The sequence below is a fragment of the Bos indicus x Bos taurus genome, chromosome 5, assembly GCF_003369695.1.
Source record: "Bos indicus x Bos taurus breed Angus x Brahman F1 hybrid chromosome 5, Bos_hybrid_MaternalHap_v2.0, whole genome shotgun sequence".
Classification (NCBI taxonomy): domain Eukaryota; kingdom Metazoa; phylum Chordata; class Mammalia; order Artiodactyla; family Bovidae; genus Bos; species Bos indicus x Bos taurus.
Genome location: NC_040080.1, coordinates 54,244,598 through 54,258,945, shown reverse-complemented (window position 1 = coordinate 54,258,945; position 14,348 = coordinate 54,244,598). Strand labels below are relative to the sequence as shown.

The window sequence follows — 14,348 nt, the reverse complement described above, 5'->3', positions numbered from 1 at the left end:
TCCAATCCATGAACATGGTATATTTCTCCATCTATTAGTGTCCTCTTTGATTTCTTTCATCAGTGTTTTATAGTTTTCTATGTATAGGTCTTTAGTTTCTTTAGGTAGATATATTCCTGAGTATTTTATTCTTTTCGTTGCAATGGTGAATGGAATTGTTTCCTTAATTTCTCTGTTTTCTCATTATTAGTGTATAGGAATGCAAGGGATTTCTGTGTGTTGATTTTATATCCTGCAACTTTACTATAATCATTGATTAGTTCTAGTAATTTTCTGGTGGAGTCTTGAGGGTTTTCTATGTAGAGGATCATGTCATCTGCAAACAGTGAGAGTTTTACTTCTTCTTTTCCAATTTGGATTCCTTTTATTTCTTTTTCTGCTCTGATTGCTGTGGCCAAAACTTCCAAAACTATGTTGAATAGTAATGGTGAAAGTGGGCACCCTTGTCTTGTTCCTGACTTTAGGGGAAATGCTTTCAATTTTTCACCATTGAGGATAATGTATGCTGTGGGTTTGTCATATATAGCTTTTATTATGTTGAGGTATGTTCCTTCTATTCCTGCTTTCTGGAGAGTTTTTATCATAAATGAATGTTGAATTTTGTCAAAGGCTTTCTCTGCATCTATTGAGATAATCATATGGTTTTTATTTTTCAATTTGTTAATGTGGAGTATTACATTGATTGATTTGCGGATACTGAAGAATCCTTTCATCCCTGGGATAAAGCCCACTTGGTCATGGTGTATGATCTTTTTAATGTGTTGTTGGATTCTGATTGCTAGAATTTTGTTAAGGATTTTTGCATCTATGTTCATCAGTGATATTGGCCTGTAGGTTTCTTTTTTTGTGGCATCTTTGTCAGGTTTTGGTATTAGGGTGATGGTGGCCTCATATAATGAGTTTGGAATTTTACCTTCCTCTGCAATTTTCTGGAAGAGTTTGAGTAGGATAGGTGTTAGCTCTTCTCTCAATTTTTGGTAGAATTCAGCTGTGAAGCCATCTGGACCTGGGCTTTTGTTTGCTGGAAGATTTCTGATTACAGTTTCAATTTCTGTGCTTGTGATGGGTCTATTAAGATTTTCTATTTCTTCCTGGTTCAGTTTTGGAAGTTGTACTTTTCTAAGAATTTGTCCATTTCTTCCACGTTGTCCATTTTATTGGCATATAATTGCTGATAGTAGTCTCTTATGATCCTTTGTATTTCTGTGTTGTCTGTTGTAATCTCTCCATTTTCATTTCTACTTTTATTGATTTGATTTTTCTCCCTTTGTTTCTTGATGAGTCTGGCTAACGGTTTGTCAATTTTATTTATCCTTTCAAAGAACCAGCTTTTGACTTTGTTGATTTTTGCTATGGTCTCTTTTGTTTTTTTTGCATTTATTTCTGCCCTAATTTTTAAGATTTCTTTCCTTCTACTAACCCTGGGGTTCTTCATTTCTTCCTTTTCTAGTTGCTTTAGGTGTAGAGTTAGGTTATTTATTTGACTTTTTTATTGTTTCTTGAGGTATGCCTGCATTGCTATGAACTTTCCCTTTAGGACTGCTTTTACAGTGTCCTACAGGTTTGGGTTGTTGTGTTTTCACTTTCATTCGTTTCTATGCAAATTTTGATTTCTTTTTTGATTTCTTCTGTGATTTGTTGGTTATTCAGCAGCGTGTTGTTCAGCCTCGATATGTTGGAATTTTTAATAGTTTTTCTCCTGTTTTTGAGATCTAATCTTACTGCATTGTGGTCAGAAAAGATGCTTGGAATGATTTCCATTTTTTTGAATTTACTAAGGCTAGATTTATGGCCCAGGATGTGATCTATCCTGGAGAAGGTTCCATGTGCGCTTGAGAAAAAGGTGAAATTCATTGTTTTGGGATGAAATGTCCTATAGATATCAATTAGGTCTAACTGGTCTATTGTATTGTTTAAAGTTTGTGTTTCCTTGTTAATTTTCTGTTTAGTTGATCTATCCATAGATGTTAGTGGGGTATTAAAGTCTCCCACTATTATTGTGTTATTGTTAATTTGTCCTTTGATACTTGTTAGCATTTGCCTTACATATTGCGGTGCTCCCATGTTGGGTGCATATATATTTATAATTGTTATATCTTCTTCTTGGATTGATCCTTTGATCATTATGTAGTGACCTTCTTTGTCTCTTTTCACAGCCTTTGTTTTAAAGTCTATTTTATCTGATATGAGTATTGCTACTCCTGCTTTCTTTTGGTCCCTATTTGCATGGAAAATCTTTTTCCAGCCCTTCACTTTCGGTGTATGTGTCCCCTGTTTTGAGGTGAGTATCTTGTAGACAGTGTATGTAGGGGTCTTGTTTTTGTATCCATTCAGCCAGTCTTTGTCTTTTGGTTGGGGCATTCAACCCATTTACGTTTAAGGTAATTATTGATAAGTATGATCCCATTGCCATTTACTTTATTGTTTTGGGTTCGAGTTTATACACCCTTTTTGTGTTTCCTGTCTAGAGAATATCCTTTAGTATTTGTTGGAGAGCTGGTTTGGTGGTGCAGAATTTTCTCAGCTTTTGCTTGTCTGTAAAGCTTTTGATTTCTCCTTCATATTTGAATGAGATCCTTGCTGGGTACAATAATCTGGGCAATAGGTTATTTTCTTTCATCATTTTAAGTATGTCTTGCCATTCCCTCCTGGCTTGAAGAGTTTCTATTGAAAGATCAGCTGTTATCCTTATGGGAATTCCCTTGTGTGTTATTTGTTGTTTTTCCCTTGCTGCTGTTAGTATTTGTTCTTAGTGTTCGATCTTTGTTAATTTGATTAATATGTGTCTCGGGGTGATTCGCCTTGGGTTTATCCTGTTTGGGACTCTCTGGGTTTCTTGGACTTGGGTGATTATTTCTTTCCCCATTTTAGGGAAGTTTTCAACTATTATCTCCTCAAGTATTTTCTCATGGTCTTTCTTTTTGTCTTCTTCTTCTGGGACCCTTATGATTCGAACGTTGTAGCGTTTAATATTGTCCTGGAGGTCTCTGAGTTTGTCCTCATGTCTTTTAATTCGTTTTTCTTTTTTCCTCTCTGATTCATTTATTTCTACCATTTTATCTTCTAATTCACTAATCCTGTCTTCTGCCTCTGTTAGTCTACTATTTGTTGCCTCCAGAGTGTTTTTGATTTCATTTATTGCATTATTCATTATATATTGACTCTTTTTTATGTCTTCTAGGTCCTTGTTGAACCTTTCTTGCATCTTCTCAATCCTTGTCTCCAAGCTATTAATCTGTGATTCCATTTTGATTTCAAGATTTTGGATCAATTTCACTATCATTATTCAGAATTCTTTATCAGGTAGATTCCCTATCTCTTCCTCTTTTGTTTGGTTTGGTGGGCATTTATCCTGTTCCTTTACCTGCTGGGTATTCCTCTGTCTCTTCATCTTGTTTAAATTGCTGAGTTTGGGGTGTCCTTTCTGTATTCTTGCAGTTTGTGCGGGTCTCTTTATTGTGGCGTTTCCTCACTGTGTGTGGGTTTGTTCAGGTGGCTTGTCAAGGTTTCTTGGTTAAGGAAGCTTGTGTCAGTGTTCTGGTGGGTGGAGCTGTATTTCTTCTCTCTGGAGTGCAATGAAGTGTCCAGTAATGAGTTATGAGATGTCTATGGTTTTGGGGTGACTTTGGGCAGCCTGTATCTTGGAGCTCGGGGCTGTGTTCCTGTGTTGCTGGAGAATTTGCTTGGTATGTCTTGCCCTGGAACTTGTTGGCCCTTGTGTGGTGCTTGGTTTCAGTGTAGGTATGGAGGTGCTTAATGAGCTTCTGTCAATTAATGTTCCCTGGAGTCCGGAGTTCCCAGGAGTTAGGGTTTGGACTTAAGCCTCCTGCTTCCAGTTATCGGTTTTATTTTTACAGTAGTTTCAAAACTTCTCCTTCTATACAGCACCATTGATAAAACATCTCCTTTCGAAGACATGGGTTGCTTTTCTGGGTGCCTGATATCCTCTGCCAGCATTCAGAAGTTGTTTTGTGGAATTTACTTGGCGTTTAAATGTTCTTTTGATGAATTTGTGGGGGAGAAAGTGTTCTCCCCGTCCTGCTCCTCTGCCATCTTAGTTCCTCCCCCCAATTTTAAAGAATATTTTATTTTTAGTAAAACAAAATAGGTATATTTTGTTAAAATCAAATGGTACTACAGACTTACAGTAATAAAGTCCTCAGAGGAATCGACTTTTAATATTTTTTGTGTTTGTTTCTATATTTACCTCATTTAAATGGAATTTTTATACAGTTTTTATGAAATTTTATACTGTTTTTTTATTGGAATATAATTGCTGTACATCATTTTGTTAGTTTCTGCTCTACAATACAGTGAATCAGCTATATGTATACATATATCTTCTCCCTCTTTGACCTCCCTCCCACCCTCATCTCAACCATCTAGGTCATCACAGACCACCGAACTGAGCTTCCTGTATTCTATGGTGGGTTTCTGCTGCTGCTGCTAAGTCGCTTCAGTTGTGTCTGACTCTGGGCGACCCCACAGATGGCAGCCCACCAGGCTTCCCCGTCCCTGGGATTCTCCAGGCAAGAACAGTGGAGTGGGTTGCCATTTCCTTGTCCAATACATGAAAGTGAAAAGTGAAAGTGAAGTCGCTTAGTCATGTCTGACTCTTAGCGACCCCATGGACTGCAGCCTACCAGGCTCCTCCGTCCATGGGATTTTCCAGGCAAGAGTACTGGAGTGGGGTGCCATTGGCTTCTCTGTAGTGGGTTCCTACTGCCTACTTATTTTACACATGGTAGTGTGTGTATGTCAATCCTAATCACCCAATTCATCCCATTATTCCCATCCCCCCTGCATCCACATGTCTTTTCTCTACATGTGTGTCTCTATCCCTGTCCTGGAAATAGGTTCATATGTACCATTTTGGAGAAGGAAATGGCAACCCACTCCAGTGTTCTTGCCTGGAGAATCCCAGGGACGGGGGAGCCTGGTGGGCTGCCGTCTCTGGGGTCACACAGAGTCGGACACAACTGAAGTGACTTAGCAGTACCATTTTTCTGGATTCCAAATATGTGTGTTAATATATGATATTTGTTTTCCTCTTCCTGACGTACTTCACTTTGTGTGACAGACTCTTAAGTCTATCCACGTCTCTACATAGCTAAAGCTGAAGTAACTAAAGTGAAAGTCACTCAGTCGTGTCTGACTCTTTGCAACCCCATGGACTGTATATTCTCCAGGCCAGAATACTGGAGTGGGTAGCCGTTCCCTTCTCCAGAGGATCTTCCCAACCAAGGGATCAAACCCAGGTCTCCCTCAATACAGGCTGATTCTTTACCAGCTGAGCCACCAGGGAAGCCCAAGAATACTGGAGTGGGTAGCCTGTCCCTTCAGCGGATCTTCCTGACCCAAGTATCAAACCAGGGTCTCCTGCAATAGTTGATTTACAATGTAATGTTAGTTCCAGTATAAAGCATTCAGTATTTTTGCAGTTTATATACCATTATAGGTTATTATAAGATATTGTGTATATTCCCTGTGCTATACAGTAAATACTTCTTGCTGATCTATTTTATGTATAGTAGTATCTATTAATCCTATATTCCTAATTTATTCCCTACCCACTGTGGTAACCATACGTTTGTTTTTTGTGTCTGTGAATCTCCTTCTGTTTTGTATATACATTCATTTGTAGATTCTACATGTGAAGGCTATCATTTAGTATCTCTGACTTTACCAAGCATAATATTCTCTAGGTCCATCCACATTGCTGCTAATGGCAAGATTTCATTCTTTTTTATGGCTGAGTAATATTCCATTGTGAATATATACCACATTTTCTTAATCCAATTACCTGTTGTTAGGCACTAAGGTTGCTTCCATGTCTTGGCTGTGTTAATAGAGCTGCTGTGAATATTAGGCTACTTATATCTTTTCAAATTAGTATTTTCAATTTTTCCAGATTTTTCAGTTCTACCCAGGAGTAGAATTGCCAGATCATAATGGTAGTTCTATTTTTAATTTTTTAAGGCACCTTCATACTGTCTTCCATAGTGGCTGCACCTGTTTATATTCCCTCTACCAGTGTTTGAGGATTCCCTTTTCTCCGTATCCTCTCCAGCACTTGTTATTTATAGACTTTTAATGATGACCATTCTGACAGGTGTGAGGTGATACCTTATTGTGGTTTTGATTTGCATTTCTCTAATAATTAGTGATATTGAACATCTTTTCATGTGTCTGTTAGCCATCTCTATGTCTTATTTGGAAACATGTCTATTCAAGTCTTCTGCCCATTTTTTGATTGGATTATTTGGGTTTTGATAGTGAGTTCTATGAGCTGTTTGTATATTTTGGGTATTAAACCCTTGTCAGTCTATGCAGCTATATTTGAGTTTCAAGTTTAGACATTACCTGTTAACTTCCTACCATGGGAGATGAGGATTTGCCACCTACTCACTAACCTCCCAACACTCCTCTTTTCCTCTCCCCCTCCTTCCACACACATAGACACATATGCACACTTGTTACAGCTCTGTATATTGCCTGCAGCTAAACTATATTATATACTATTATTATACTTCCTATCTTGTGTACATTTTTGTTTTTTCTAAAGTCAATGATTATCTACTTTTTTCTTCTGCTTTGCTTTTTATACATTTATCATTAATTCTTTTTTTTATCATTAATTCTTTATCAAGTTTGCTGGTGAAACTATACATTTTCTTCTTTTTATTAGGTCATCTATCAGTTCTGATTTTTGCCCTTGCAGACTTTTTTTTCTGGAAAGTCATCTGTCTTCTTCATTCAGTCTATGTACTTTTGCTTGCCAGGCCTGTTTCAGAGTGTCACCCATGAAGCTTTATCACCTTGTGAATTTTCTTTGCCTCTGCCTTGTTTCCTGGATTTCATGACTTTATTTTTTTATTGGTTAAACCTTTTATTTTGCTCAAGTAGTTTCCTGAGAAAGGGTAAATGGGAGAAAATATCATCATTCTCACATGTGATTGTATGTGGTCTTATGTTTTATTTATCTCTTTAAGATTATTTTTATCTGCTTCCTGAATAGTCTTTGTTTTATCTAAGTTGAGTGTTTTTGTTTCTTTTGCCCTCTTTCAAGTTAAAGGTGCTCCTAAAATGTGGTATGATTCTAGACTGTTGTTTTATATTTAAGAATGAGGCCTGATTAGAACAGCATAGTCACACCAATTGGCTTTTTTATTGGGGATTCTCCAAATGTAAATAACTACAGGTCTTTCCTTTGGAACTTATCCCCAAATTTCCACAATGGCATCTTTTAGTCTCCTTTTGAATATAGTCCATCTGGCTAGCAATATTCTGGGATTTGAAGTAGGGTAACTTGCTTCTGAGTCGCCCAGTTGAACATGCAGACTTGTACTCAGTCTCTCTATTTTCAGTTGTTGGTGCCTCTAGGTCTGGAGCCTCCCTGGCTTAGTTTCTTAAGCATGATCCTGCTTTCCATTCTGAAGTGAGAGAAATTCACTAGTCCTGACTGCTCAGAATAAGACAGGAGATTTAGGGATCTAAGTGTTCCTTGTATATACTGTTAATCAGTTTTCTTATTTGCAGTGACACCTTCACCATAGCCTTCAGTATTGCCTTCAGTTTCTGAGATTACTACTTCTTGGTGTCTCTCTGAGCAGTTACTTGGCTTGTAGCTTTCTCTGTTCTGGGTAGTCAGTTATACTTTTCCATCTGCTCTTCGTCTTTCTGTAGTTTCATAACATGTCTCTGCTCTCGACTATTGTCTCCTCTCTCACACTCTTTTTCTTTATGGATTTAAAATCTTTGCCTTTTTTTGTTGCTTTAATGGTACTTTAGAAGAGAGCAGATATAAGTGCATATATTTAATCCATTTGTTGTAATTACATTCTTTTTTGGAGGAATTTCTGGTTGGCGTAAGTTAACAGGGTAAAAGTACATTTGTACGTACACTTTTGTACACAGGGTAGAAGTATGTTTTAGAGGCACCTTGGATAAGAGAATAGCCTTCAGTTCTTCAGTTTAGCAGCCAATTATTTTGAATGTCCTATTTGGTCATCAGTTCAGTTCAGTTGCTCAGTTGTGTCTGACTCTTTGCAACCCCATGGATTGCAGCATGCCAGGATTCCCTGTTTATCACCAACTCCTGGAGCTTGCTCAAACTCATGTCCATCGAGTTGTTGATGCCATTAAACTATCTCATCCTCTGTTGTCCCCTTCTCCTCCTGCCTTCAATCTTTCCCAGCATCAGGATCTTTTTCAAGGAGTCAGTTCTTCGTATCAGGTGGCCAAAGTATTGGGAGTTTGAGCTTCAGCATCAGTCCTTTCAATGAATATTCAGGACTGATTTCCTTTAGGATTATTTGGTCATAACAAGTAATTATTAATATTCTATATTCTAGAGAAGATACTGAAGAAGTGGGTGTCTAAATAGTTTTTTGAGTAGTCCTTATTTTCTTCTATAATGTGATTTTTTTATGTGTTAAGTATATATTCATTTCATGATTTTAAATAGTAAAGTTATTACAAACCAAAGCAATAAATTCTGTTTATATAATAATAGAAGGATATACATAGGAAAGGACAATTGACCTAGTTTGTGGGAGCCAGGGATAAGATTGTCAGGAGAGTTTACCTGAGTGGTTGTTACAATCAAGCTTAATCTTGAAGGATGAACTTGAAAGAGTTAAACATACATGGAGAATGGGGGTGACATGAAGTTCAGATGGGGAAAAGGGAGGAATTTCCTATAGTGAGTACAATTAATGTAGGTAACCTGTTGAGACAGAGTTTCATTGATTATTCATTTTGTTTCGTAATTTCAGCTTCTGCCAGCCCTTCTGTTGTTGTTTAGTCACTTGGTCGTGTCTGACTCTTGTGGCCCCATGGATTGTAGTCTGCCAGGCTATCTATCCATGGGATTTCTCAGGCAAGAATACTGAAGTGGGTTGCCATTTCCTTCCCCAACTAGTCCTTTAGCCCCAGTCTATAAGCATTATAAGAAAAAACAAGTCATCTTCTCTGGTTTTGTCAGTTCCTTTCTTTTATAGCTCAAATTCTTGAAAAAATACTGTCTTTTATTCCAATTCCCAATTATTTTCCCTCCCAAGTGCTAATAGTTTGAAATATGTTTCTCGTGAGGTTGTAAACTCTGAGGGCTTTATTGGTTTTCTTCACCAATATTCCCTAGCCCTAGCACAGTTTCTGGCATAGAGTAGGCACTCAATATTTATTTATCTGTGTTTAATTGACTCACACTCATTCACTTTTCCACTCTACTGAAGCTATTCTACCAAAAATCTTTTATGATCTTCTAGCTGTCATAGCTTCTGGTCTCTTTTGAGTCCTCAAATTTGATCATTTTCTTTCATAGAACTCTTTTCCCATTAACTTCTGAGGTGTCATTCTCTTGTTTTCCATCTGCCTCTCTGACTTATATATGTAAATTCTAATCCATATTTCAGTGAAATTCAAACTCTTTTCCTAGCTTCAAAAATACATCTTTTAACTTCCTGTATGTTGTTACCTCAAAGGGACCTCAGACTTAGCACCTCCCAAACTAAATCTTTGTCCTGGCGAGTCTGCTTATCCTCCTAAAGTACCCAGCTTGATGAAGCCTCTTTCCCTCTAGCCATCCAAACAGAATTTGGAACAAATCTTAAACTACTTTTTTCCCCTTTACTATCCCTTCAGTCACGAAGATCCATCAATTCTTCTTACTTAGCATTTTTTATACTCTTTTTTTTAAAATCTCTATTCCTGTTGCTCCTATCGTATTCCCCTTTTTCATCGAAAGTCTATTTTCAGTCTTTCATCCTTTTTTGCCTGGATTTTTTTGTTTACTTATCTCTGAGTTGTTCATTCTGCCTCCAGTCTTGAGTTGCTCCATCCTGTCATCCTCACTGCTGCCAGGGTTTTTAAAACAACAGATGTTACCCACTTAATTAAAACCCTTCAATGATTCAGTATTAGGTACAGGATGAAACTTCAGAAGTGTCAGTGTGATGTACACATTCTATGCTCTCCACCCCCTGCTTGTATCTTACCCTGGCCTCTGTCTCTCAACCTTAAAACTCAGAGAGAAAAATATGTTTAACCCTTATAGCTTGTCTTATAATAGGATGGTGGTGGTAGGGAATCACAGTAATCTTTGAGTTCAAGGAAAGGTGGACTATAGACAGACAGGGAAGGAATCAAGATCACGCTTGCCTCCCCACTGCCAGCTGTTGATCAGGCCTTCTGAGCTATAGTATGGCTGCATTTCTATACTTTGCCAGTAGGTGCCACCATAAAATGCACTCTATACTTTCACCTGAAAAACATCTTAAATTAGGGGTTTCAGGTTACATAAATTAGTTCCCTGTTGTTCAAATGTTTAAAATTCTATGTTTCCATTTTTATTACACAACTTTTCAGTGCACACCTGCATTATATTTATTGGACTAAATATTGTGCATTTATAGAATGTTAAGTCTGATTGAAATTAGCCAGTCCAGAATCCTAATGTTACATTTCTCATTTCAAAATAGTTCAGAAGCATTTTTGATATATTTCATATAGCACCTTTAATCACATTCAATTTTTAAAGATATAATTTACTATGGCAAATAGTTACCAAATTCTTAAAGATGTTAGGGAAAAGGCAAGCCATTCTATATAGTAAGTGAAAGAAAGTGAAGTCACTTTGTCCAACTCTTTGCGACCCCATGGACTGTAGCCTACCAGGTTCCTCCGTCCATGGGATTTTCCAGGCAAGAATACTGGAGTAGGTTGCCATTTCCTTCTCCATTCTATACACTAAAGATAGTCAATAACTATAGTAAAATATTGCCAATTATTTGTTATTATTGCCTATTATCCTCTTTCAGTCACTATGTTTTGATTCAGTTTTAAGGTTTTAGTTGTGTTTTTCCTGACTTGCTTCATTTTTCTGTTTCTGCCTCAGGGCTTTAATGGGATGCATTTATTAGTCAGGAATTTTAGTTTATTTCTTTCTCACCCACATTCTTCCAGAGTAGTAATTTCTTCTGAGTGCTTTCCTGAAGACCCCTTCTTTCTTACCTCCGTACTTAAATTACTGCTGTATCTTCCGTATCTCATTGTATCAAATGATCAACTGTGACCTTTTAAAAAGAAATATTCATTTTGTATCTCTAGTGCTTAGCACAAATGTCCTGGCATCATTTGGGTTAAAACTTTAGGAGTTTCTTAGACACTAGAAGCAAGAATTTAAATTATGCTACTGTGTTGCTGAGCAGATATTTCAAGAGCTAGTATTGGCTCTTGTCATGAATGTATAGCAATAGAAGTCATAGCACCAGTGTTTGCGGATTTTGTTAAGGGTCAAAATGCTGAGCTTGGCAAGCATCTGAAATACAAATCTTACAAATTTTTCCTAAGTACAGTTCATCCAGGGGATTATATCATCTTTAAAATTTAGAATATTTGGTCTTATAGAAGGAATGAGAAAAGAAGGCAAAGGTGACTTTTACCTTTAATATTATTGAAAGCTTTTTCTTTTGTTCTTAGAACTGACACTATGATACTCTTTCATATTTGATTATGCTTTTGAATCTTTGCCAGAACTCTTCCATTAGAGATTAATTCCCAGAAAAAGCACACAGTGTTTAACTATGTTTTCATTTTGACTACATTTCATCCAATTATTTTGTATGGTTTTAATTGAAAATTAAGAAGAAAAACCAGTTGTAAAATGAATGTTTGTTTACATAAAAGAATTCTTAGAGTTTGTTCAGACTTCTGATTACAGATATATAGCAGACTAGGTCCCCTGATTGACCCTTCCATTGAAAATAATATTGCTGGATAACATATTTATAAACCAATTCTTAAATGTATTTATTAGGAGGTGAATGTAATGAAAATACAGGCCAAAAACAATGGGAAGGAAGAAAGCCAGAGAGGAAAGTCAAGAAGGGAAGCCAGCTTTTATTTTGAAAGTACTTGCTGAATTTGGTGATTTGGAGGGTCTGTTTTTATAGCCACCAAAGTCTAAAGGGGCAGGGGGACAAGCCCAGGGATTGCTGAAGGTGAGATGTCTATTGGGACATACCCAACTTATAGGGCTACTACTCTTTCAGTGTAAAATGAACTAAGATATAGGGTTTCTTGAAAACCTACTTAATGATAAAATGTTTTAGCATATTATTTAAGATTTAGAACAAGACAAGAGTTCCTGCTCTCATTTCTTTTCAGCATAACATTGGATGTCCAGTTCAGTGTACTAAGGTAAGAAAAAGAAATAGGAGATACAACAATTAAGAAGAAATAAAAGTCTATTTAGTGATAATATGAATATGATTGTATGTGTAGAGAACTCCAGGAATCTAAATGCAAATTATTAAAATTAACAGTAGAGTTTAACAGTGTTGCTAGACACATATCAATATAAAAAATTTTATATCTATGCCATAACCAAATAGAAAAAAAAATTTTTTTTAACTTCAAAAATACAAAATATTGTAGAATAAATATAAATAAAACTCATACTAGTTGCTACCCACTTGGAAGGTTCAGACTCTGGAAATTTCTTGCACTTAGGGTTTGGGTCCTGATCACATTGCTTTTTGTCCTCAGGAAAACCCTCATTCATCCTACTTACCACTCACAGCTTCCAGCTTTCCACTCCAACTTTTGTTTGTCACTTTTTAGGGATGAAATTGGGTTATACTTGGACATTTTCCCTGATTCCTACCAAGCCTAGTGGAATGTTCCCCTAGAGTAACTAGTCTGCCATAGTGTAAGTTGAAACTAAGTGCTTTTCTACCACAAATAATAATATAAAAATAGTAAAACATATGTCTTTTGTCTTACAAGTAAAAACTTCAGACTGTTGCTTGTGATTGTTGTTGTTTAGTTGCTCAGTCATGTCTGACTCTTTATGACTCCATGGACTGCTGCCCGCCAGGTTTCTCTGCCCATGTGGTTTTCCAGGCAAGAATATTGGAGTGGGCTGCCATTTCTTTCTCCAAGGGGTCTTCCCACAGCTGCTGCCACATCTTCTGCATTGCAGGTGGTTCTTTACCACTGAGCCACTAAGGAAGCCCCGTTGCATGTGATGCTATTCTGTGCTGTGCTTAGTTGCTCAGTCATGTCCAACTCTTTGCGACCCCATGGCCTGTAGGCCACCAGGCTGCTCTGTCCATGGGGATTCTCCAGGCAAGAATATTGGAGTGGGCTGCCATGCCCTCCTCCAGGTGATGTTTCCAACCCAGGGATCAAACCCAGGTCTCCTGCCTTGCAGGTGGATTCTTTACCATCTGAGCCACCAGGGAAGCTGTTGCATGTGATAGTGGTCATTTATTCAGTAAAAATATCAATTATTTCTCCTGTTTGCCAAGTTAGTGTGAAGATTAGTAAAATATGGTTCCTTTCTCAAGGAGCTAATTTTTTCATGAAAATTTTCCCAAGCTTGTCTAGTCATAAGAATCACTGGTGGTAACTGCAAAATAAATGCAACTCTTTAGTACCCTTTTCTGGAGATTGTGATTCAGTAGGGTGGGCTCCAGTTGATCAGATATCATATATAACTAAATTATTTCCTTCAGCTTTCAAATCAAGGAAGAAGTAACTTACCTTATTGAAGTAACTTGCTTTTAGAAAAACTTTTAAATTTTGTTTCTAATGGTTCTTATGCTTTTCTTAAATGTGTTACTGTTTGATCTGTAAGATCAAAGCCATATTCTCTGAAAAGTGTTGATTAACTCTGAGCATTATATTTTCAAGCTTATAAACATATTGTCATCTCAAAATGTTATTATAAAAGTGATCTTATTTCTATTTTCAGCATTGCGGGGGGTCGGATACTCTCAGTGATAAAGATGCAGCTGATTAAAGGCCAGAACAGCAGGGATCCTTTTTATAAAGCAGTAGAGGAAGTTGCTCAAGATTTGGATTTGAGGATTAAAAATATTATCAATTCTCAACAAGGAGATGTGGCTCTTAGTACCACTGACATCAGTCCTGCACGGGTAATGAGGTTTTTATTTTATCCTTCTATACAAAACATTATCTTTTCTAGTGGCTGTAGAAATGATTTACTATTGCTACTTAAATCAGAAGACTGTTGAAAATGTAAGTTTCTCAATAGGATTATGCAGGATTATGTTCAACTTGGGGAAATCATAACATCTATGGGACAAATTATCTCTGTTTATCAAAGGAAGGCACTGGATAATCTTCAGCATCTCTTGTAGCACTAGAAATTTATAGTTCTTGAGGGATATTAAGGTGTTTTGTCATATTTTTCAATAATTATTTTTACAGAACAATTATTTCCTCATGCTCAGATGTGAAAGAAGAGTGGTTTCTCTGGTTGTGATCCCAGGGCTAGGCACTCCATAGAAAAACCACAGAAATGGTTTTTATTCAGCAGT

The 14,348-nt window shown here is 36.9% G+C and overlaps 1 protein-coding gene across 2 annotated transcripts in view; it reads left to right on the top strand.

The window, feature by feature from the left end:
- PARPBP (PARP1 binding protein) overlaps positions 1-14,348 on the top strand; it is a 68,317-nt gene that overhangs the window by 30,111 nt on the left and 23,858 nt on the right. For both annotated transcript variants that reach the window (XM_027541969.1, XM_027541970.1), the window contains one exon: positions 13,760-13,943. In XM_027541969.1, coding sequence (XP_027397770.1) covers positions 13,760-13,943 — 184 coding nt within the window. The remainder of the gene's footprint in view (positions 1-13,759; positions 13,944-14,348) is intronic.